Source organism: Homalodisca vitripennis, chromosome 7 (genome assembly GCF_021130785.1).
Source record: "Homalodisca vitripennis isolate AUS2020 chromosome 7, UT_GWSS_2.1, whole genome shotgun sequence".
Lineage (NCBI taxonomy): Eukaryota > Metazoa > Arthropoda > Insecta > Hemiptera > Cicadellidae > Homalodisca > Homalodisca vitripennis.
In genome coordinates this window covers 87,212,102-87,231,649 of record NC_060213.1, presented here as the reverse complement: position 1 = coordinate 87,231,649, position 19,548 = coordinate 87,212,102, and the positions used below count along the sequence as shown (strand labels likewise).

The window sequence follows — 19,548 nt, the reverse complement described above, 5'->3', positions numbered from 1 at the left end:
AATATTAATTTCTTGTCTAAGAAACAGTTTAGTTTTAGACCAACCTTAGTACTATTGAAGCAGCACTATCCTTGTTGAAAGATCTCTTACATTGTCTTGAATTGAAGAGCAGTGTTCTCTTTAGATCCTAAGTCATCTATAGAGCTTTTGGCACTGTGGCGTATAATTTAATACTGCAGAAATTGATATTTTACTTCTTTAAGAGCCTGGTTGTAAAGTTCCTTAGATATTACCTATGTAATCGATGGTAGTCTGTATTTTCCGATGGCTCATTTCCTACTGCTAAGCTGGTAAAACATGGTGTGCCCCAGGGCTCTATACTGGGACCAGCTCTATTTATTTTATACATAAATGATATGCCCTCTACCCTTAACTTATAGCAAATAGTTCAAGTGATGAATGTTGTTTTATTGTGGATGACTTTGGGCTTTTTATACAGTAAAACTCTTTGGTCTTGGAGTCGGATCTCTTATGTGAAAAACACAAATGGTAATTGATTGGTATAATGCTAATAAGGTAAAGTTAATAAAGTTAAGGATGCATCTTTTAGTATTATCCTACGCTCAGTTTATTATAATTACACACATGAATAATATTTTACTGTGAATAAACAACTTTAATTTTACACTAATTATCACAAAGAAAAATTTTCTATAATTTAGTGTTACACGAAAGGAAAATGGGAAACTATATGGGGGCACAGTGACTCGGGTGTTGCCGCAGCGGTTATTGTTTACCTTGTTATTTGTTTGTGCTCCTAATTTAAGTAAATAACTATATTTGGATCACAATAATATAAAATCATATCATGTGATATGGAAAATCAAATTCAACGAATAGTCCCAAAATTGTGAGACCGAGGTAAACAAACAAAAGAACTAAAACTAATTCATAAGTAAGTCATAGATTTATTGAATACACCATATTTTATAAATATACGAAAAGTTAATCCTACGACAACTTATGTGTAGAAGTGAAAGTTAAAGTTTCGATGCAGCAATATCTAGTGCAAGAATTTTCTACATCGACAGCATGTGTTCCCACAGGAGCATCCTCGCCTACATTTATTTTGACTCGCAATCGCTTTTATAATAGTGAACAAATTATTGATCACCGCGTCCTTATCACAATCCGCGTTTAGTGCATCAACTGTAACTCCTTTATCGTTATGTGATAACATATTAGTTAACGCCAGAAAATTATGGTTATTGATATTATTTTTTAATAATGCCGCCAAACCAGCGGCGTTTCCATTAATCATCTTCAACAGGTCCCAGTATGAGTATGGTGCACAGTTGTCCTCGCAGCTAGCGCATCCACAGGAACTGTCTGTGTTGGAGTTGCCACATCCGTCATTACACGAGCAAGAAGGTCTACAGGTACAGTCTGCGTAGGAGTCACCACATCCGTCATTACACGAGCAAGAAGGACTACCGGACTTGTCTTTGTTGTAGCCGCCACATCCGTCATTACACGAGCAAGAAGGACTACAGGTACAGTCTGCGTTGGAGTCACCACATCCGTCATTACACGAGCAAGAAGGACTACCGGACCTGTCTTTGTTGTAGCCGCCACATCCGTCATTACACGAGCAAGAAGGACTACAGGAACTGTCTGTGTCGTAGTCGTCATATTCTTCATTACAACGCGAGCAAGAAGAACTACAGGAACCGTATCCAGGAACTGGAATAGGGCCTGAGCGGCAGATACCCTGTAAAACGAAAAGTAATGTTAGAACTCTGCTCACTGAGGTATATTATCAAAAGTAGAGTACACTGTAGCAATGCTCCACAGTTATGACCTCCACCGTCGTGAAGGGGTAAGGGTTACAAACCGAGAGGTAACCGGTTCGATTTTCGGGCTGGTCAATAAAACTGGGTCTTTTTCTTAAAAAAACATAGAAGTTCATGCTTGATAAATACATGGAAAACGTGTAGCATGATGAAAACTTTCTAATTTCAAACATGAATTACTACAATAAACCCCAGGTTATAATGTTTTCCCCAAAGTTATAATGTTGTATACAAAATTATCTACAGCCATCATGTGTTGAACAATGAATTGGCTTGAGCGGAAATATGGAAATAGAGGAAACAATTAAAAATGTTTTATAGGTATTACTTACGGAAATTGAGAAACACTCAGGCACCTTTCATTACTTATCCTCATTTGTATACCACTTCTTCACATACATTCGATATTATTAACTACTATTATTGTTCTTAATTGGTATCCTGCACACAGTCGACTCCTTAAAATGTTAAAAATTTAACTTGAACGGGTTACGTTGGTCACTTGTTCAGAAGAACTTTCTTACTCTAGACGATAGTATTCAGCATTCAAGTATTTTATTTTTTCATGATTTTTATTTGTAACTACAATAATGTAAGTATAATAATAACAATAATGTAGTTATATAAATTAATACATTGCAGACATTGCATCTTACATCCTTAAAAATATTTAAACGATAAGTTTGCGGATGAAATTGTGTTTCTGTTTCTATTCTGGTGTTAATTTTGATTCTGAATATATGAGAAAAATTAAAAGTTTTCTGCTGTTTTTCATGTCCACTTTCAATAGGTCTTGGTAAAAAAACTTTGATCTCATAATTTATGGCAATAAACTTAATTTTTATATATATATATATATATATATATATAAAATACATATATATATATATATCAAGTATATATATATACACTGCAATAGAATTCGGAAGTAAAATTCAAACAAAAATTGGTTTAAACGTTACAAGATAGAATTACGCCAAACCTCGTGTCACTTTACAGGATTTGCTAAAATTTCATGTCTGTAGCAAATTTCAAGATGTTATTTGTCCAAATAGACAAACAATTAATAGAGGAAAGAAATATTTACATTCTATAGACAGATAAAAAACTACTGCTTGATAGGCTTCAATTACGCTCAGCCAAATTCCATGGCTGGTCATGCACTGTCATACAACTTATTCTTTATATAGAATTATATACTGACTCTTAGAATACTTACTTTGAATTGTATACTTACTCTATATAGAATTAAAATTCCAGTGAGTTAAGGAGGGTAATGCAATGTAAGAGTGCGGTAAAAATCAGATCTTGTCACTAACTTTTAACATTGACTTTCACTTCAATTTTATTTCGTTTTGCTGTATGAGTAATCTACATATGTTAATATGTCACATGTTAAAATCTCATCTCCTTATGCTCATCTTGTTTACAAATGCATTTATTCAGATATCTTCCGTTGCCATCATGGTAACCCTAAAGACCAATTTGGAAATATTAGCTGACGCTCAGCCAACCGTGGAGTGAAATGTACTTTATTAGCATCGAACTCAGTGTTGAAGCTTGATGCAAAATTTCAAATCTAATCTAAAGTTCGTCACATTTCGAGTGAGTTTCGAGATATCGTGCATGCAAACAGACAGACATAAATTCAATATCTTAGGTCCCACGAGTGCTTTGCCAACCCTCAGCAATTAAAACTGAATTTCTATTTAGAATATTTAAAGTTAAAGATTGAAAGTCTGATATTGCCTTACAAGACATACAAAAATATGGTGACTAAGAAGTTTATTTTTAAAAAGTGGTTGGGTAGGTTTCTAAATAATTTATTGTTTATAAAATTATTTAGAAAAAATAAAATATTTGAACTTTGAACCTTTTTACTCTTACTTTTTTATAGTCCATTAAATAGTTTATAAATGCGCATTTTAAATGCTTTCATTTTTCTATGAGATATTTATAAGAGTTTGCTCTATAAAATATACTAATTTTCAGGCTTTATGATGACTATAATTCGTAAAATTCCATCTACTTTAATTACTCAGTTCGTTTTGGCTTTCAAGACTAAGTTTTGTTTTATTACTTATTAACGCTGTATGATTTGTTTATGGAACACCATTTTAGCATTAATGTACTGTTTTATACTTATTGGTGAAGTTTTCAATCCTTTTTTGCATGCGCCTTTGTTAATGTAATTCATCATCATCATCATCATCCGACGTTTCCGTTATCACGGGTCTTAATGTAATTATTTAATTAAAATGCTACAATCAGAACAAAATACAAATTTGTATGTATGAATATATTTCAGAAACTAGAAAATAAGTCTTAGTGATTTATTTTTTACTTTGTTATTTACACTGCAATGAATAATCTATACCGGGGGATTTGCTAGTGTTGCTAGTGCACAGTGATAGCAAATTACATAATATTTAAAGTTACTAGTACATAAACTTCATGCCCAGACTCCATAAAGGGAAATGTACCGTTAACGAACACGGCTTTGGCACGACCAGACGAGTAACTTATGATTATGACTTACCTAAATGATGCTAGAGACTTGTTCACGCTGAAGTTCTTAGTAACTTCCCTGTTGGCGTTTAGTAGTCTGTACTAGAGGATATGATAGAGAGGAGGGATTGGATTTCCTTAGTAATTACTTATTACAAAGATGCTATGGGAAACTTGACAGGATTCTAGTTGGCTATTCTAGGAGGTATTTCAATCAAGTCATAAAGCAATGAAACAGAATAGATTATTGAGATTGAGGTTTATTGCAATATACATCACCTACCTTAGGATTTATGGCAACTATTTTGCGGTTTGTGCTCGAATGACGTTTTTGTGGATGCAATATGGAACTTGTCTTGCCGCAGAGTTCCTGAATAACGTTGACTTTCCGAAAATTAATTCTATAGCCTTTACTGACTTTAGGATACTTTTCGTCATTCGTGTACTTATTTCTTGATACAGCTTTTAGGAAACCGCATATAACCGATTGGAGTAAAGTAAGATAGAGTTTTATGAAAATACGGGCATTCTGGAATGGGTACTTGGAATGGTAGGTCAGGATAGAATTCATAAATGTAATTTCTTCAAATGACCTCAAATATTGGCCAAGAAGTTTTCAGGAGATGGCTCACTACGAAGAAAAATCTCTCCTAGAGTATCGATATGAATTGCAGATATTAATAAAATTACAATAGCAAATATCAATGATCCAACTTGTTTCGATTTGACTGAGCAAATTGAGTTTATTCAAAGCCGACACAACAAAAATATATGAATTGACAAAAAATATGAACCAAACTTAGAAGTAAGAGTATTAAACCCACAAAATGTGAAATAAAATTCAAAGGCAAATGGTTATTATATATAAGTGACAAAATTATACTCATAATATGGGAAGAATCAGTCCACCTTGGCCACTAACGGTAGCGTTATAGCAAATGAAGATACAAACTTCGATTTGATTAACCCCTCTTCCTTACTTTGAGGCAACAAATTGTGATAAAATTATCAATGGTGAAAAATTGTGGTGGCAAGATTTTTAAATATAGTATAGGTGGATCCTTATTTTAGAGGTTTCTTGGCACATTATAAAGAGTGTTTAATTTATATTGCTATGGAATATACAGGGTATTATACATTCTAAAAAAAAGTTTTTACGGTATTGTGAATTATTACTTTATCGGAAAACGTATATGGCTGCAATTTTTATACAAAACAGCTAAGATCATACTTTTCCAAAAAAGCCAAAAAGGTTCAGTTCAAAAAGACTTTGGCATTTAAAAATTATTTTAATCTTAACCATTTTATAAGTAAAAATATTAAATACAATAATATAGTTTCTTTACACCAAATTAAAGTAGAAAAAAGTTTTATTAAAATATTTTTGCTCTATCTCTACCACTTCCGATTCTATATTCGAAAAAACAGTTAAAATCGATTTTTACATTTTATTTTCGTATAATATAATATTAGAATAATCAAAATACTAGAATTAATTAAAAACCCTCATTAAATTTATTAATTACGAGTAGTTCAGGTAAAATTCTTATCATCGTTTAATTCAAAGTTTTCTCACCTATTTTTAACTTTTATCCAAATGAGCCAGGCAATTTTCTATATCTTGATCTTCTCACAATTTTAGTTTCTTTGGTATTTGACAGTCAACCTTTGAACCCTAACTAGTACTCAAGAAAGTCAGCTGATAAGATGTAAATTGTTCTTGTTGTAAATCATAACAATAATTTAGGTTTAGTCATGGTTATACAACTAAGCCTAGTTTATTAATTTTGAAGCTTAGCTGATAGTGTTTAAGAAACTAGTGTGCATTGTAATCATATCAAAGGTAAGAAGATTCTGAGACCAATTAGAAGCGAAAAAAAACTTGGTATAGTCAGTTTGGAGAACCCTCAAGATGCATATATCGTTAAACCAAGAGCTTATTAGCGAACTGCCTTTTGATTTTGAGCTCAAGAGTGAATGAATGAAGACCCTGGTTTTTAAAATTATATCCATTGATGGGATGAGAAGACATTTATAAGTAACGGGGAGGTCACTCGCCTAAAAATGTTATTGGCACATAGGGTGCGCGTGGTAAACAATTAAAGTTATGGACGTTGAACACGTGGAGAGCATAGTTGGGAACAGAATAATATTGCTCCTCACGTATTTGAAGGGAATTTAGTAATAGAGATATGTAAAATTGTTTCCTTATCAAATGCCTTACATAACCTACTGATAGGTCTTCCAAACGAAGTCAGGCTAAGAATGTGACTGCAGTCACATGGTAGGCCTCGAAATATGCTCGCTATTCATAACAGACTTAATGAACGGTTTTCTGAGAAATGGAATAAAAGGATGATATACAAATTTCGGTTATCCCACACGTTTTCCAGACCTATCATATTTCGAACATTATCTCTGGGGGAGGTTGAAGTATATGGTTTAAGCTAAAAGACCAACCAATAGATAGGTTATGATGGAAAGAATTTGAAACGCAGTAGCTTCGATACCCCCTGCGTTCATTACGAAACTTTAGTAGGTGGGTGAAGCTTTGTAATGCCAAGGATGGTAAACAGTTTGAGCAAATTTGATGTTTTTGTGATCCTGATGAGGAACATTTCAAGGTTGTAGTAGTGTTAGACTGCCCTATCCCAAATTTGTAAATGAATAATGTTTTAGATTTAATTAAATTGGTATTTTCTCTACAGAATCGTTACCGACAGATATAAAGCCAAAATTTAAATACGAATGATTTTATACCACCTTAAATTTGATGCAAACCAAACCATACTGTTTTATTTTGTACTCTGTAGTTATGAAATTTTCAAATTTTCCAATCAACTTCGCCTCTAATAAAGACATTTTTCATTTACTTGGTTTTTTTTTTGTAAAGTTTGGAATTGCTTACGTTTTTCAATACAGTAACATTTAAAAGAACCTGTAAAAACTCTTTTGTATATTTTTAACGCCCTGTAAATTACTCAGCAATATGAATTGAAAAATATTTGTTTAAAATCGTTTGTGTAAAGAGGCCCTTAAAATAAGGTACCGTACGTCCCATCTCTACACTTGAAAACAATCCGCCATACTCAACAACACTCTTTACAGTTTTGTTTGGGATAAAATGATTTTATCGTATTCTTTGGCCATATAGAAAGGATGGCTTAAAGTTGGGGAGGAGGTTTATGTCCACTTATTGTACCACTAGAATCATTGGCCCAGAGGGTTAGATGCACTCTGTATTTCAGATCTGGGATTATGTCTGCAGTACAGCCACAGACAATTCGCTTGTAAGGCAGATTAAATCTACTTATAATTCATAGCCTCAAAGAAAATTCAACCTTTTTTATATATAAAATTGAGGAATACATTCCACCTAGTGGTTAAACCACAATCAATTTCGTTATAACTATTTATGCAGGGTGTCTCAGACCATCCGTCCACTATTTATATAAAGAGAATGGGATAGAGAATAGGAGCTAGATCCACGAAATAAGTTGCAAACCCACTAAATGAGAGATCGGCTATGTGATAAAATTATTATTAACAGTTTCAATTTATATAATGTTCCTAAAAAGAAGGTCATGGGTTGGAATCTTGAACAATTCAAATACAAATAGGTCAAGAGATAAGAGATAGATAATTTTAAATCTGGTTTAAGCCAAAAATTCTATTAATAGTGTTGAGTCTTTATTTCCATCTGCTTACAACTTTCGGCCAATCATATAACAAATTAGGAATTAGTTTTTATTATATAATTTTTAGGTTTCATTTATTTATCTACATCAAAATCCTTTAAAAAGATCCCTCAAAAGGCAGGATTATTACGTTTTAATTATAATCCCTCGATATTTCAAAATTTGGATTCTTTAAACAATTTCAAATGAAAATTTTATCTGCTTGATATCGTATTTTCAAGCCAAGCAATTTTTACATTTAACGTTTTACATATAACCAATTATTTCAAAATTGCAACCTAACCTTGTTTTTAGGTTGTTTAAAGAATAAAAGTATCGTTTAGACTTGTTGCCACTGCAATAGCAACAAATAGTGTTAAAAAGTGGAAAACAAAATTCATTGTAAATTATGTACAGAAAATAATAAAATTACCATTATTAGCTGCCATTTTGTATAGTTCAGTATATTGATAATAATTTTTATTATAAAATTATTTACTGATGTACGCTGGAGTATTTGTGAATCCCAAAAAATAATTAATTATTTAAATTATACTTAAATATGATGTTTCCTTAACCAGATATACTCAGAATTACGTGAACGAAATGCGTAGATAGTTTAAATCCTTTAATGATTGCACAATACGAGTATGAGTTTACATGAACAATTAGTACAGACTACCGAAGGTTAATCTTAGAACACAATACATCTTGGCATAGCAGCAGCTGGGAGTGTTTTCGTTAGACGTGCTTCAATGCAGAAACTATTTGCAGGCTTTGCACGTGCAGTAATTTGCGCAGGGGGAGCATTTGCATCCACATGAGTTTTGTCCATCGGAGTCACTTCCGTCGGAGTCACTTCCGTCGGAGTCACTTCCGTCAGAGTTACTTCCGTCAGAGTCGTATCCCATTCCCCATATGTTAAATATATTACCCAAAATATTGAACACCTTATTTGTACTGTTACTTTCCACCGACAGATATTGTGTGAAATTGTTCATAATACTTATAATGTCTATAATGTTGATTTGATCAATTTCACTAATCGGCGTACCTTGGCCGTCCTTGGTGTTTTCTGGTACCAACGCATTGGGAAATCTAAGTACATCGAGTAAGAACTGATTAAAAAATTGAAGGTCACCGCTCAACGCTTTAACTGTATTCAGCGCTACCTCCACCACACTGAGGATAATTGTTTCTATTGTAATTTTCACTGTTTCACAAATTTCTGATCCCGTTATTACTGATATCAGCTTCACTATAGTGTTGATTAATTCACGTAACTCATCAATTATGTTTCTCAACAGGTTATCGTACAAGTTGGAGGTGCCTTCTACATTGTTCACTAGGCTATCCGTGTTTGAATTTATAGTTTGAGGCGTGGAGCTCTCGGGATTCCAAATACCGGATCCCAAGGTACCTATGCTCCTTGCGCCGGCTGCTGGACCTTGAACGCCGCCAATTCCTCCAACAGGTTGATTGAGATCTATGGTAGGCCTCGACTCGCTGATCCCCTGCAACACGTAACATTACAATAGAAAGTTGTTCAAAGAAATGTAGTCTCACTAGAGAATATTAGAAATGATTAATCAATGTGTTGTATACAGGCAAGAACATGTTCAATCTCGCAACATGACTTACTTATCAAGTTTTAGTCCAAATGTACATGAATAGTTTCAAAATTGTATACAATTAAATTGTAAAGAAAATGAAATTGCATGTGCGGAAAGCAACATTATAACTAAACATTAGTTGTGTATTTATAGTACCTATAAAATGATGAAGAGAAGTTTAGTAAATTAAGGGATCACACTGAGTCTATACGGTTCTTCCCGACATATAATTTATCATACCAATGACCTTTTAAGAAAAAGTTTTTTTCAATTAAGTATATTATGCAAAGTGAATTTCTTCATATTTTAAATTAGTTATATCATACTTTACAGAGTTTAAAATTAAGCGTTTGTTCATAGAGCGAAGTAAAGAGGTCTTATTTTGCCAAGACAGGAAAAATATTAAAACACGTTTTTTGCTTACTTCGGGAGTGGTGGTAGGGAATGGAAGCAAAATTTAGAGATGTTAATTTATGAGGCCCAAAGCAACATATCTGGATACTTATGAGTTTTGCAGCATTTATGTAAAAGATGATTGAAGAGATAATATATGTTTTTATTTGTAAAAAATAAATTTTTAAAACATACTTAATGTAAATATTTATCATTTTCCTAAATAATATTTTATTAAGAAATGTAGTTTCCTCAAGCCATAACAATACTGCAAACCGCTTCCATGTAACTAATGTGCATACTGTAAAAACTCAAATTTTTATTTTGTGCAACTTTATTGTGTTTGGTTTAATGTTCCATAACTCCCCTAATGTCAACAATTGTTTTCGTCTTTTTTATTTTCGGGACGTTATCTTAAAGGACCGGAACTAAAAAATTAAATCATTATCCAAACCAAAATAGTGCTTTAAACAAAAATTATATAATTATTTAGTCATTATTCTTGTAGGTGGCGTTGAAAAAAAAATGAAAATATTAAAATTTCTTACAGATTTTATATTTTGTTATTGACATTTTTAGGACACTTGTTTGGCTTGGATTTCCTTTTCTCGTATTTGAAATTAACTAAACAGTTTGGTGAGAAGTTGGTAAAGGATGACATTATTAAATTCGGAGGTAATTATTTCGCTTAATTGGTTCCAAATGTAGGATACAAACTATAGAGTAGATATTAACCCTTGATAGTTGATAGTGATAGTAGTGTTAACCCTTGATGTGGTTGTTTTATGGATTACTGCCAAAAGTACGTTTTCAATCAAATATAGCCAAAAGGCCTACGAAGAGAGCAGTGAACCAATTAATTAATCGTGACCTCTCATTTTCATACAGAACCAGTAAAATCTTGGCACATATTGATACTAAACATGTTTGAAACAAAACAATTAGAATTTTAACAATATTTTTATTTGTAACAACTTCTTACTTTTAGAGGGTATATTGATTGATTAGTCTGATACGGAATTGTTGTGATAAGTGTTGATATAACGTCAGTCTATGATGGTAAGTTTGAAAGTGAGTCCCTCCTTGTTTCTAGTTTAATATCGATAAATGTCACCAACGCAAATTATGGCACGTCTAGATCTATAGTACACGATTATCTTACGAATACACAGACAAAAAGCCATAAATCCCAACTGTCTGAATGATTCCTTACGATTGTTCTAACAACATTTTTCTGGAGCCTGTACACTCTCTCCTCTTTTAGGTAAAACTTCCTCAAATTTTCACTCCATACAAAATTTGAATGGATTACACCATAGCAGACCATTCATAAAACTCCTGTAGAACAGAACTTTGTTAGATGCCTGAGGTAACCTAATACGATCAGTATTAACGTGCTCGTTCCAGGTAAGCTTAGGTAAGATAAGAATAAGGCTATTCCTGGAATAGTTTCTAAATAGTTCCCGAAATTTTTGAAATTAGTCTCTTCTAAAAGAAATTCATCCACAAACAGTCGGTCGAATGGCTCAGTTCATGTTTACAAAGGCAAGCATTTGAAGCATTTGATTTAGAGGGATTCGTTTTCAAATCAATTTCGGTGAAGTATTAAATGCGTAAGTTTAGTTCCATCTATGAAGTAATTTACAGTGGTTGTGTTGATTTTCTTCTAAATAGAATCTTGAGCATAGTGAATTGATTGACCATCCTGAATTTCTGACTTTAATCAACTGACATAGATCAGAAATAATATAAGTCAAAGGATAAATATTCAGGGGAAACCGTGGGAAATTCAATTTTGTTTAAAACAACTGTCGATATTCCCACACACTGATGTCAATCCTTATTAACGGCAGGATTGTGCTATCAACCTGGCAGGCCTCGCTGTCAAACACCTTTCATTCACTAGAAACATTGTGTATACTAGACTATGAACAATTTTTAATAATCAGTTTGTTAATAAAATAATATTTTATATTTTAGTTGCAATTTAAATAAATTGTTATAATTTTACTATATCATTTCTTTCATTAGAACAATTTTGTATTTGAATGGTATTGATTAGTAAATATATTTGTTCGGTCATTGTTCTGGTTTTATTTTGGTCTACATGTATTATTCTATTTACATCGGTTAGTAACTCTAATATTTATAATTGTTTTAATATAATTGCAAAGTTGTTCAGTATTATGAATTGTATTGCTATCAATAAATTTCGATAATTCGTAAATTACGAGTACTGATTAAATAGTGAATTAATCAGATAACAACAACTAAAATGACACTCTAAGTTGAATAAGTCAAATAAATATACACAGTGCGGACATTATGGTGGGGTAGGCAGGCACTATGGTAGAGGATGGCATGTTTAAGGAATGGGTAGTTTGAGCAATTCGCTTGAATTTACCCCGCTCCCAACTTCCTATCGTTACACCACACGTGAGCTTCCTAAAGTACGACAGACTCCATACGCCGCATTTGACTAACTGGTGAAACATCTCATGGTGCCCACAGGCAAACATTTTGGACATTTCGAAAAATATCCTAAGAGCTTGTTCTTGTATTTTCCACTGACAAATTTTCTTAAAGCATCAGTTTGGATTGAGTTTTTTTTCTAAATAGAATTTTTTATAAATTCATAATTGTATTATTATTATTATTATTATAGAAGATTTTTGAAAGATTTGGAATCATTGGAAGAATTAAGATTGGGCGATAGTTGTTTGTGAGGCAAGGATTGTCATTTTGAAAACTGGGATTGGGATTGTAATTTTCCGTTTTGCTCTTGTCAGAAGAAACGCTAAATAGCATTTAAAAGTGATTCCTTTTAATATATGCTTGAAGTAGCTTTGCCTAGCCTCACTGAAATCGCATTGACATTTTAAAACCATTCATCTGTCCTCTACACAGACTTACAATTTACTCGGGAACTCGAGAAGTGGCTGTACTCATCTGCGCTCTCTAAGGATTCGCAAATCGCTTACCAGCCCACATCGGTGCCAAAGATTTGTCCAACGGCCTGATCATACAATTTTTTACCGTGCGAGGCTATAGAATATTGCTAATTTTCACATTACTAGTGCAAATGGATTAATCACACTAAACATTGCCATATATTTCCAGAATTAGTCAAAAATAGTTGGAATATATTTTCTAAAAAAATTAGAGTATGGTTGATAGGTCAAAATGATATTGAGTATATGTTTAAGATAACAAATTAGTGTATGGTTAGTCTTGTCTGATAAGTTATAAAACTATTTAAATAGACACGGTAGAGCATTATAAAATAATTATTTATAATATAATATTTAATGTTACATGTATAAAGCCTAACATTTAAATTGTAAATCATGCATAAATCCTTTTTATTTAATACAGCACAATAGTTATACTAAATTTAAACTTTGAAACATAATAGTACATTATTTACTACATAAGCTACAATAACTAATTTTTATAATTTCATTCTTGCTCGTTTCCGCTATTTTTATTTTTTTACCCTTTTTGTATATAGTATCCCCAACACAGGCACAGCCTTATGGGGTACCTAAATTTCCCTTATTGTATAAATTTATTGGCCTAATTATTAGTTTAAAAAAAGAAAGAAAAACCTAAAAGGATGTCACCTACTTTTTATATTTTACTACTGTAAGTACATAAATTAGAAATAAAATAAGTAGAAAACATTTTTTTTTATTTGTTATTTACTACTATTGTAAATACGTTATGTAATTGTATTATTCATTACTAAGCACTGGCAATAATGTTTGTTTGTAATATCCAGTTTGTTATTTTGGAGAAATAAATTATTTATTATTATTAGATTTGAATTTAACTTAATTGCACTCAAAGTGTTTAACTGTAGTATGTTTTGCTAACTTAGTGAATCTAGTTGCCAAATTTGAGTTAATAAATTCCTATAGAACATATAATTGGCGACAGTATTTATACCCTTTTAGTTTTTGTCGGAAGGACACCATGTTTCTCCATGTGGTGTTCCTCTCTAACAGATCCACGCTTTGGGCCTGACCTCATTCATCTGGGCTCACCTGTCCCTCGCGTGTTTCAGCTGTCAAGCGAGAGTACCATTTTAGAGCCAAGGTGATCCCTTTCAGTTAAGTGACCTCTTGAAATCAAAGAGAAGGACCAGGAACTTTTAGATTATGAACAAGGAAAGATAATTTTTTACTAATAACTCTGCCCTAGATTATTTTAGCACTGTAAGTTCTAATTAAAGCCCCTCCTCTAACCAGTCCGTCTAAACCTATCTCTAAAACTCCCGTAAACCCATGAAGTCCCACGAGTAGTGACCTGGTTATCTCCAAGAGGTTATCCGAGAAGATGGCCATCTAGCAGCAAGAATAGGACCAGTCCGTGACTGGCCAAATAATGTACAGGTGGACTTCGGTGAGAGATTTTGATGGAACTACTGGCTTGAACTATATCTTTTCATGGCTCCGTTGCTTTCGACTGACAGGGCTTTCGTACTCAAGCTCATGGATTTTGGTTTGATTCAGTTTTACCCTGTGGTGAAGCTAAGTATTCTCCTGGGCAAATTTTGTTTGAGTACTAATAATGAAGTCGTGAAGAGAACCGTATCCACTTTGTGCCCTTGACTGGCCGTGCCCTGTGACTCACATTCTATAATGGGTGCGAGTGTTCTAGGAACTTTTAAACAAAAGTTCATGTCGCGAAGGTGTATAAAGCCTCGAAGGTAGGAGGAATTCTAATGTTTTAACTCGAATCTGATGCTTAGGTAATACTGAGAGGCGTCGTTAGAATGGTAGTCGCCGAAACAGGATAAATCCCACGGTTTGTAACTGCTTCAACTGAGGCAGGTGTAAAAGGAACGCTTTTAGTTTATAAAAATGTATAGAAATTCATGATTAAATGTTTAAACACGTATAACCTAATAACATTACATGTGTTACTTAAAAGAAGAAATATTCTCTAGTGTTGGGTGCTAACTCGTATAAAATTTAACTGTATGTTAGTATAGTTTGTATTTTAATTCAAATCTAAATACAGTTATTGTCGTATGGCAACTAAAAACTGTACGACAATGGCAAAATCTTACAATTGCTGTAGCAAAGTTAATAGTTAAAAACAACAAGTGTCTTAGATTTGTCCAACAATTAAAAAAATAAGCCTAAACAGATGAATCCAAATTAAGACATTCAGCTTGTTATGTTTCAGATTCGCGTTAGGCAATCAGGAAGTCTCCAAAAACAACTGGTGACATTAAGAGGTAAACCTGTAGCAAAATCCGACCAATACGGTGTCTCGGAGCACTTGATCGGGTGTTGTACCTGTGTACAGCGGATCTGTCAATACCAGATGTACTATTAAAAACTGCAAAAATAACAGTTTTCGAAAATCTATAGTGGTGGTAGCGTTAACAAATTTAATCATTTGAAAGCATTATTACTCACGGACTTTCCCTTCGCGTGGCCAAAGCTATAGCTCGCTTTCACACACACTCAGACACAGTTTAGAAGATCACACACGGCAGTAGCATGTGTGAATTTAAATTAATTACTGACTGTATCAGTGTAAAGGCCAGGCCTAGCCACCCGCAACCATCTTACCCACTGCGAACCGGCAATTCAAACATGCAAACAACAGCTTCAAGCGTAATTTTAAGATATAGGTGAAATAAACTGAACAAAGAGACCCTGCCTCTTTCATTGAGCATATCAACAGCCTAATAATATAAAATCCCTCACGATCAGTTTCTAAAAGCATAATCGGAACTATTTAAGGGAAACGCTCTTTTCTGGTACCGAACTAATAAGTCAAACCATAATAATTCAACAAATAATAATTTTGAATAAACTATGAAGACTTTATAACCAAAAACTTTTGGGAGATCTACACAACTGATATTTTTCCCGTAGTGGACAGAGAGTAAAGCCCCATTTTGTTACTTAAAAAGTTATTGACTCGTTTCTTTGTTCAGAACGATCTTTAAGCAGTATAAGTCAGTAATATTGAATTAGTTAAATAATAATCGCTTACAAAGAAGTAATTGAACAAATTGTAAATTTAAGGGGGCTCCGGTCCTTTTGGAACCCTTCGCTGGCTACGTCCTTGAACGTAAGGAGGAGATAGGCGAGGAAATAACTCGAAGAACTGAGGGCGAGAGTAAGCAAATGCGGAAATTATTGTAGCCTTTACAATTTTAAATCGATGCCGTGGTGGCTTCTCTGTGAATCAAAAACTAAACCGAATATATTCAAACATGAGGCCAGAATACAAAATTAAGGCAAAGTTTTCGCTTGATTTGCTCGTCTTGCCAAGGGTAACGAAAGTTACTAGAGAAAAATAGCTACTGACCTCCAAATTCAGCTCAACCAGAAGTACCTGAGAAAGTATGCCTTTGAAAGTAAATGTTAGTTATAATATGTTAATAGCTCCAATAGTCGAATATCTCAAGCCTTCAAATGCAACTGCGAAATAGCCAATACGAGGACAAATATCCGAGCGCTTTGTCTTACAGGCTCAACTACTCCAATGATTTTGGGCATGGACGTCCTAACGCCTTTAAAACTGATCAATATCTCATCTCATGAAAGTACTGCGGAAAAAGCCACAAGATACGAAAATCCAAAGACTATTCTGATGCCATAACACTAACAAAAGGAGAAAGTAAAAAACTGAAAGAATGTATTATAATTATCTACTTTAACTGTCAGATAATTTTTTTCGATTGTATTATTGGTCACACGAAACTAATAAGACATCAAATTCGCCTTAAAACTGATACGCCCATTAAAACACGGTATTATTATCGCAAACCGGCAATGCAAACTGCTGGCTGGCATCAGTCATTATCGAACCCTCATCTAGTCCTTGGAGCTCTCCACTAGTACTGGCCAAGAAATCTAATGGAAAGATAAGTTGTTGCATTGAATTAAGGTGAGTAAAAGAGATCAGTGAGAAAGATATTTATGCTCTTACAAAAATATGTGTGATACTCGACAAACCGAGAAATGCATACAATATACTATATCCACGATCGTCTTAAAGGACGGCTATTGTCAGGTACCACTTGGACAGCAGACCAATTACGGCTTTTGCTGTTCCCGGAATAGAGTTATTTTAATTCAAGGTAAAACAAAACCTGTGACGATTTGGTTTTAACTTTTCCCCGCAATCTTTCAGAGATTGCTTGGCTGAGAGATAAAACCCGAGTTTAATTAATTAATTTAATTGCGTTTGTCAATTTAGACGATTTTGTGTTGGTATCCCGAACTTTCGAAGAACGTTTAAAACTACTCGAGGAAGTGTTTAAACGTTTTAGAAACGCAGAATTACTATCAAACATGGAAAAATAACCACGTAATAAACGAGGAAGGATTGAGCGGGAAATAAAACAGGTTGTAGGCTAAGCGCTAGTTATAGAAGAAAACAGTTTAGCAGCATAAGTACCTTGCGCTGGATATTCATTGAATTTGCTAAAAGCTGCAGCCGATTGTTGTCTTAATGCTTTCTAGATTTTTTGGAAGAGATGTTGGATGCTCGAAACTAGCGAGAATAGGATAAAAACGCTCTTGTACCAAAAATGACGACAACACGATGGTCATGTTGACCTGATGATACCAAAGCTCTTTTTCGGGGATGACATTAAACAGGTACTAGTGAAAATATCAGAAGACATGTGATATTCAGGAAAATCAAGAGCGGCTGCTCTGGGTTTCGTTCGAAAAATTAACATGTTGGAGTCAGGCCGTCTTTTAGGACGATATTTTGGATTAAGTAAACATAACTAGTGAAACGTTAAAAACCAGTAGAATTGAAGTGAACACAACCACATAATTGTTGAAATCTTTGAGAAGTCTGATTCAAGGAACGTTTCTAGGAATAGGAACAGAAAGCTAACAAATTGGAAAGCTAACATCTAGATTATGACGTTGAAGTTGAATTAAAACCCTAAACACAAAACAAATGTACGTTTAGCACTTCTTGACTGTTTATAAACTCCGAAAGTTGACCTAACCATATATGACAGATTTCGGACCCAAAGCTTTATTACAAACATAGATGAACTTGAAGGTGCATTGAAAAAGAGGCTTCAAGCATAACGGAGTTATCGATAAGAGGTTTGGGTTCCTTAACAGATTGGACATAATGAGGTGTTAGCAATATGAGAAAAAGGAAAAGCAAATTAGTAAAGAAAGGTGGGTTTAACAAATTGCGTTAGAAAACAACGTAAAAGATTGCTTTCCTGTTTAGCAGTGGCGGTAAGTATGTACCTTTCCTGGATATGGACTTATTCCTCTGCAGAAAGATCATTTTCCAAGCTGAAGCTGATCAAGAACAAGACTCCAGAGCTCTATGTCAGAAGACAGGATTATCGTTTGGCCTTTCTTAATATAGTCAACCATGAGGACATCATAAACCACTTAATTGCGGAGAACCTTAGACGGAAACCAATTATTAAGAGTGACTGTAGTGAACATTATTTACATTTGCATTCATAAGTATTTAATATTTACTTTTACTTTTCTTGTTGACTTACCATTTTACATTTAAGTATTAAAGATATGTTTATTTTTGTGGCTTATCTTTACCTAAAATAACCTGAGTTATGAATTAACGATATTACAGTTGTGTAATGTCTTACATTTTTCATCCATATGGGTACAATCATTATGTTATAACTGACGAAGCATGAATATTTTCAGGCCAGACAATACAACATATTTAGCGCAAGTTTCCTTAAAAAATACCATTTTGCAAATAATTTTTTAATTTTCCCGGGGGGAGGGCAACCAGATACCCCTTTTATTAGGATGTATTCTAAATGAACCCAGGGCTCACACCATAGGTGGAACCAAAGTATTTCAACCATAAATAATTTATTCAAATTTTTATTTGAAATAGACTTTAATATTTTATTTGAAATTTAAGAGAATTAAATGATTTGAAATATACTGTTAATATGTTGTTTGTTAATAATAATATTAACAGACTTAATAAGTTTAAATAAAATCAAGTTTAATTGTCTCAACTTAAGACTTTAATTACTCTATCTAACTTAGATAATGAACTCCAATTAAATATATTATTTTGCGTCGCTTCGATTAAATCTTAAATAAACCGTGTTCAAATTTTCCTTCTAAATTTTTCAAGACCATTTTTACTATTTTCTTTTTCCTTCCTGGCAATTGTCCTGACACCTCATCATTAAAGAGTTTTCTTTTACGAGTATCTATTTCCTGTCATATATCTCCTACCCGAAAAACGTCGTAAGTTTACAATTGGCTAAGTACATGGTTAGTATTTCATTTATAAGACTGCACATATCCTATTGGTGTCATTTAAATATTGCCTTTGTTTGTTCTAGTTACACTACTGCTATTTACTTTTTCTGCTCTGATTTTTTATTCTGCTTGTATTAACTATCATTATTTAACTTAATAGGCATTCCGACCTGAGATCTAACAATTATTACTGCACACGTCTCCTCGACCAGGATATTAGTGGAGACTACACTATCACGATTTGTGTACGATGTTATCTGTACACACACACACACACACACACACACACACACACACACAC

The 19,548-nt window shown here is 33.4% G+C and overlaps 1 protein-coding gene across 3 annotated transcripts in view; it reads right to left on the bottom strand.

Moving 5' to 3' along the window:
- Positions 1-888: 888 nt before the first annotated feature.
- LOC124366017 (keratin-associated protein 5-1-like) overlaps positions 889-19,548 on the bottom strand; it is a 55,322-nt gene continuing 36,662 nt past the window's right edge. The window contains exons 2-3 of one of the 3 annotated variants that reach the window (XM_046822212.1): positions 1,462-1,711; positions 889-1,404 (exon numbers count right to left, since the gene is read on the bottom strand). In XM_046822212.1, coding sequence (XP_046678168.1) covers positions 1,004-1,404; positions 1,462-1,711 — 651 coding nt within the window. In that variant the 3' untranslated portion in view covers positions 889-1,003. Of the gene's footprint in view, positions 1,712-8,589; positions 9,493-19,548 lie in introns of those variants that run through there. The other 2 variants (XM_046822211.1, XM_046822210.1) reach the window with 2 other exon arrangements.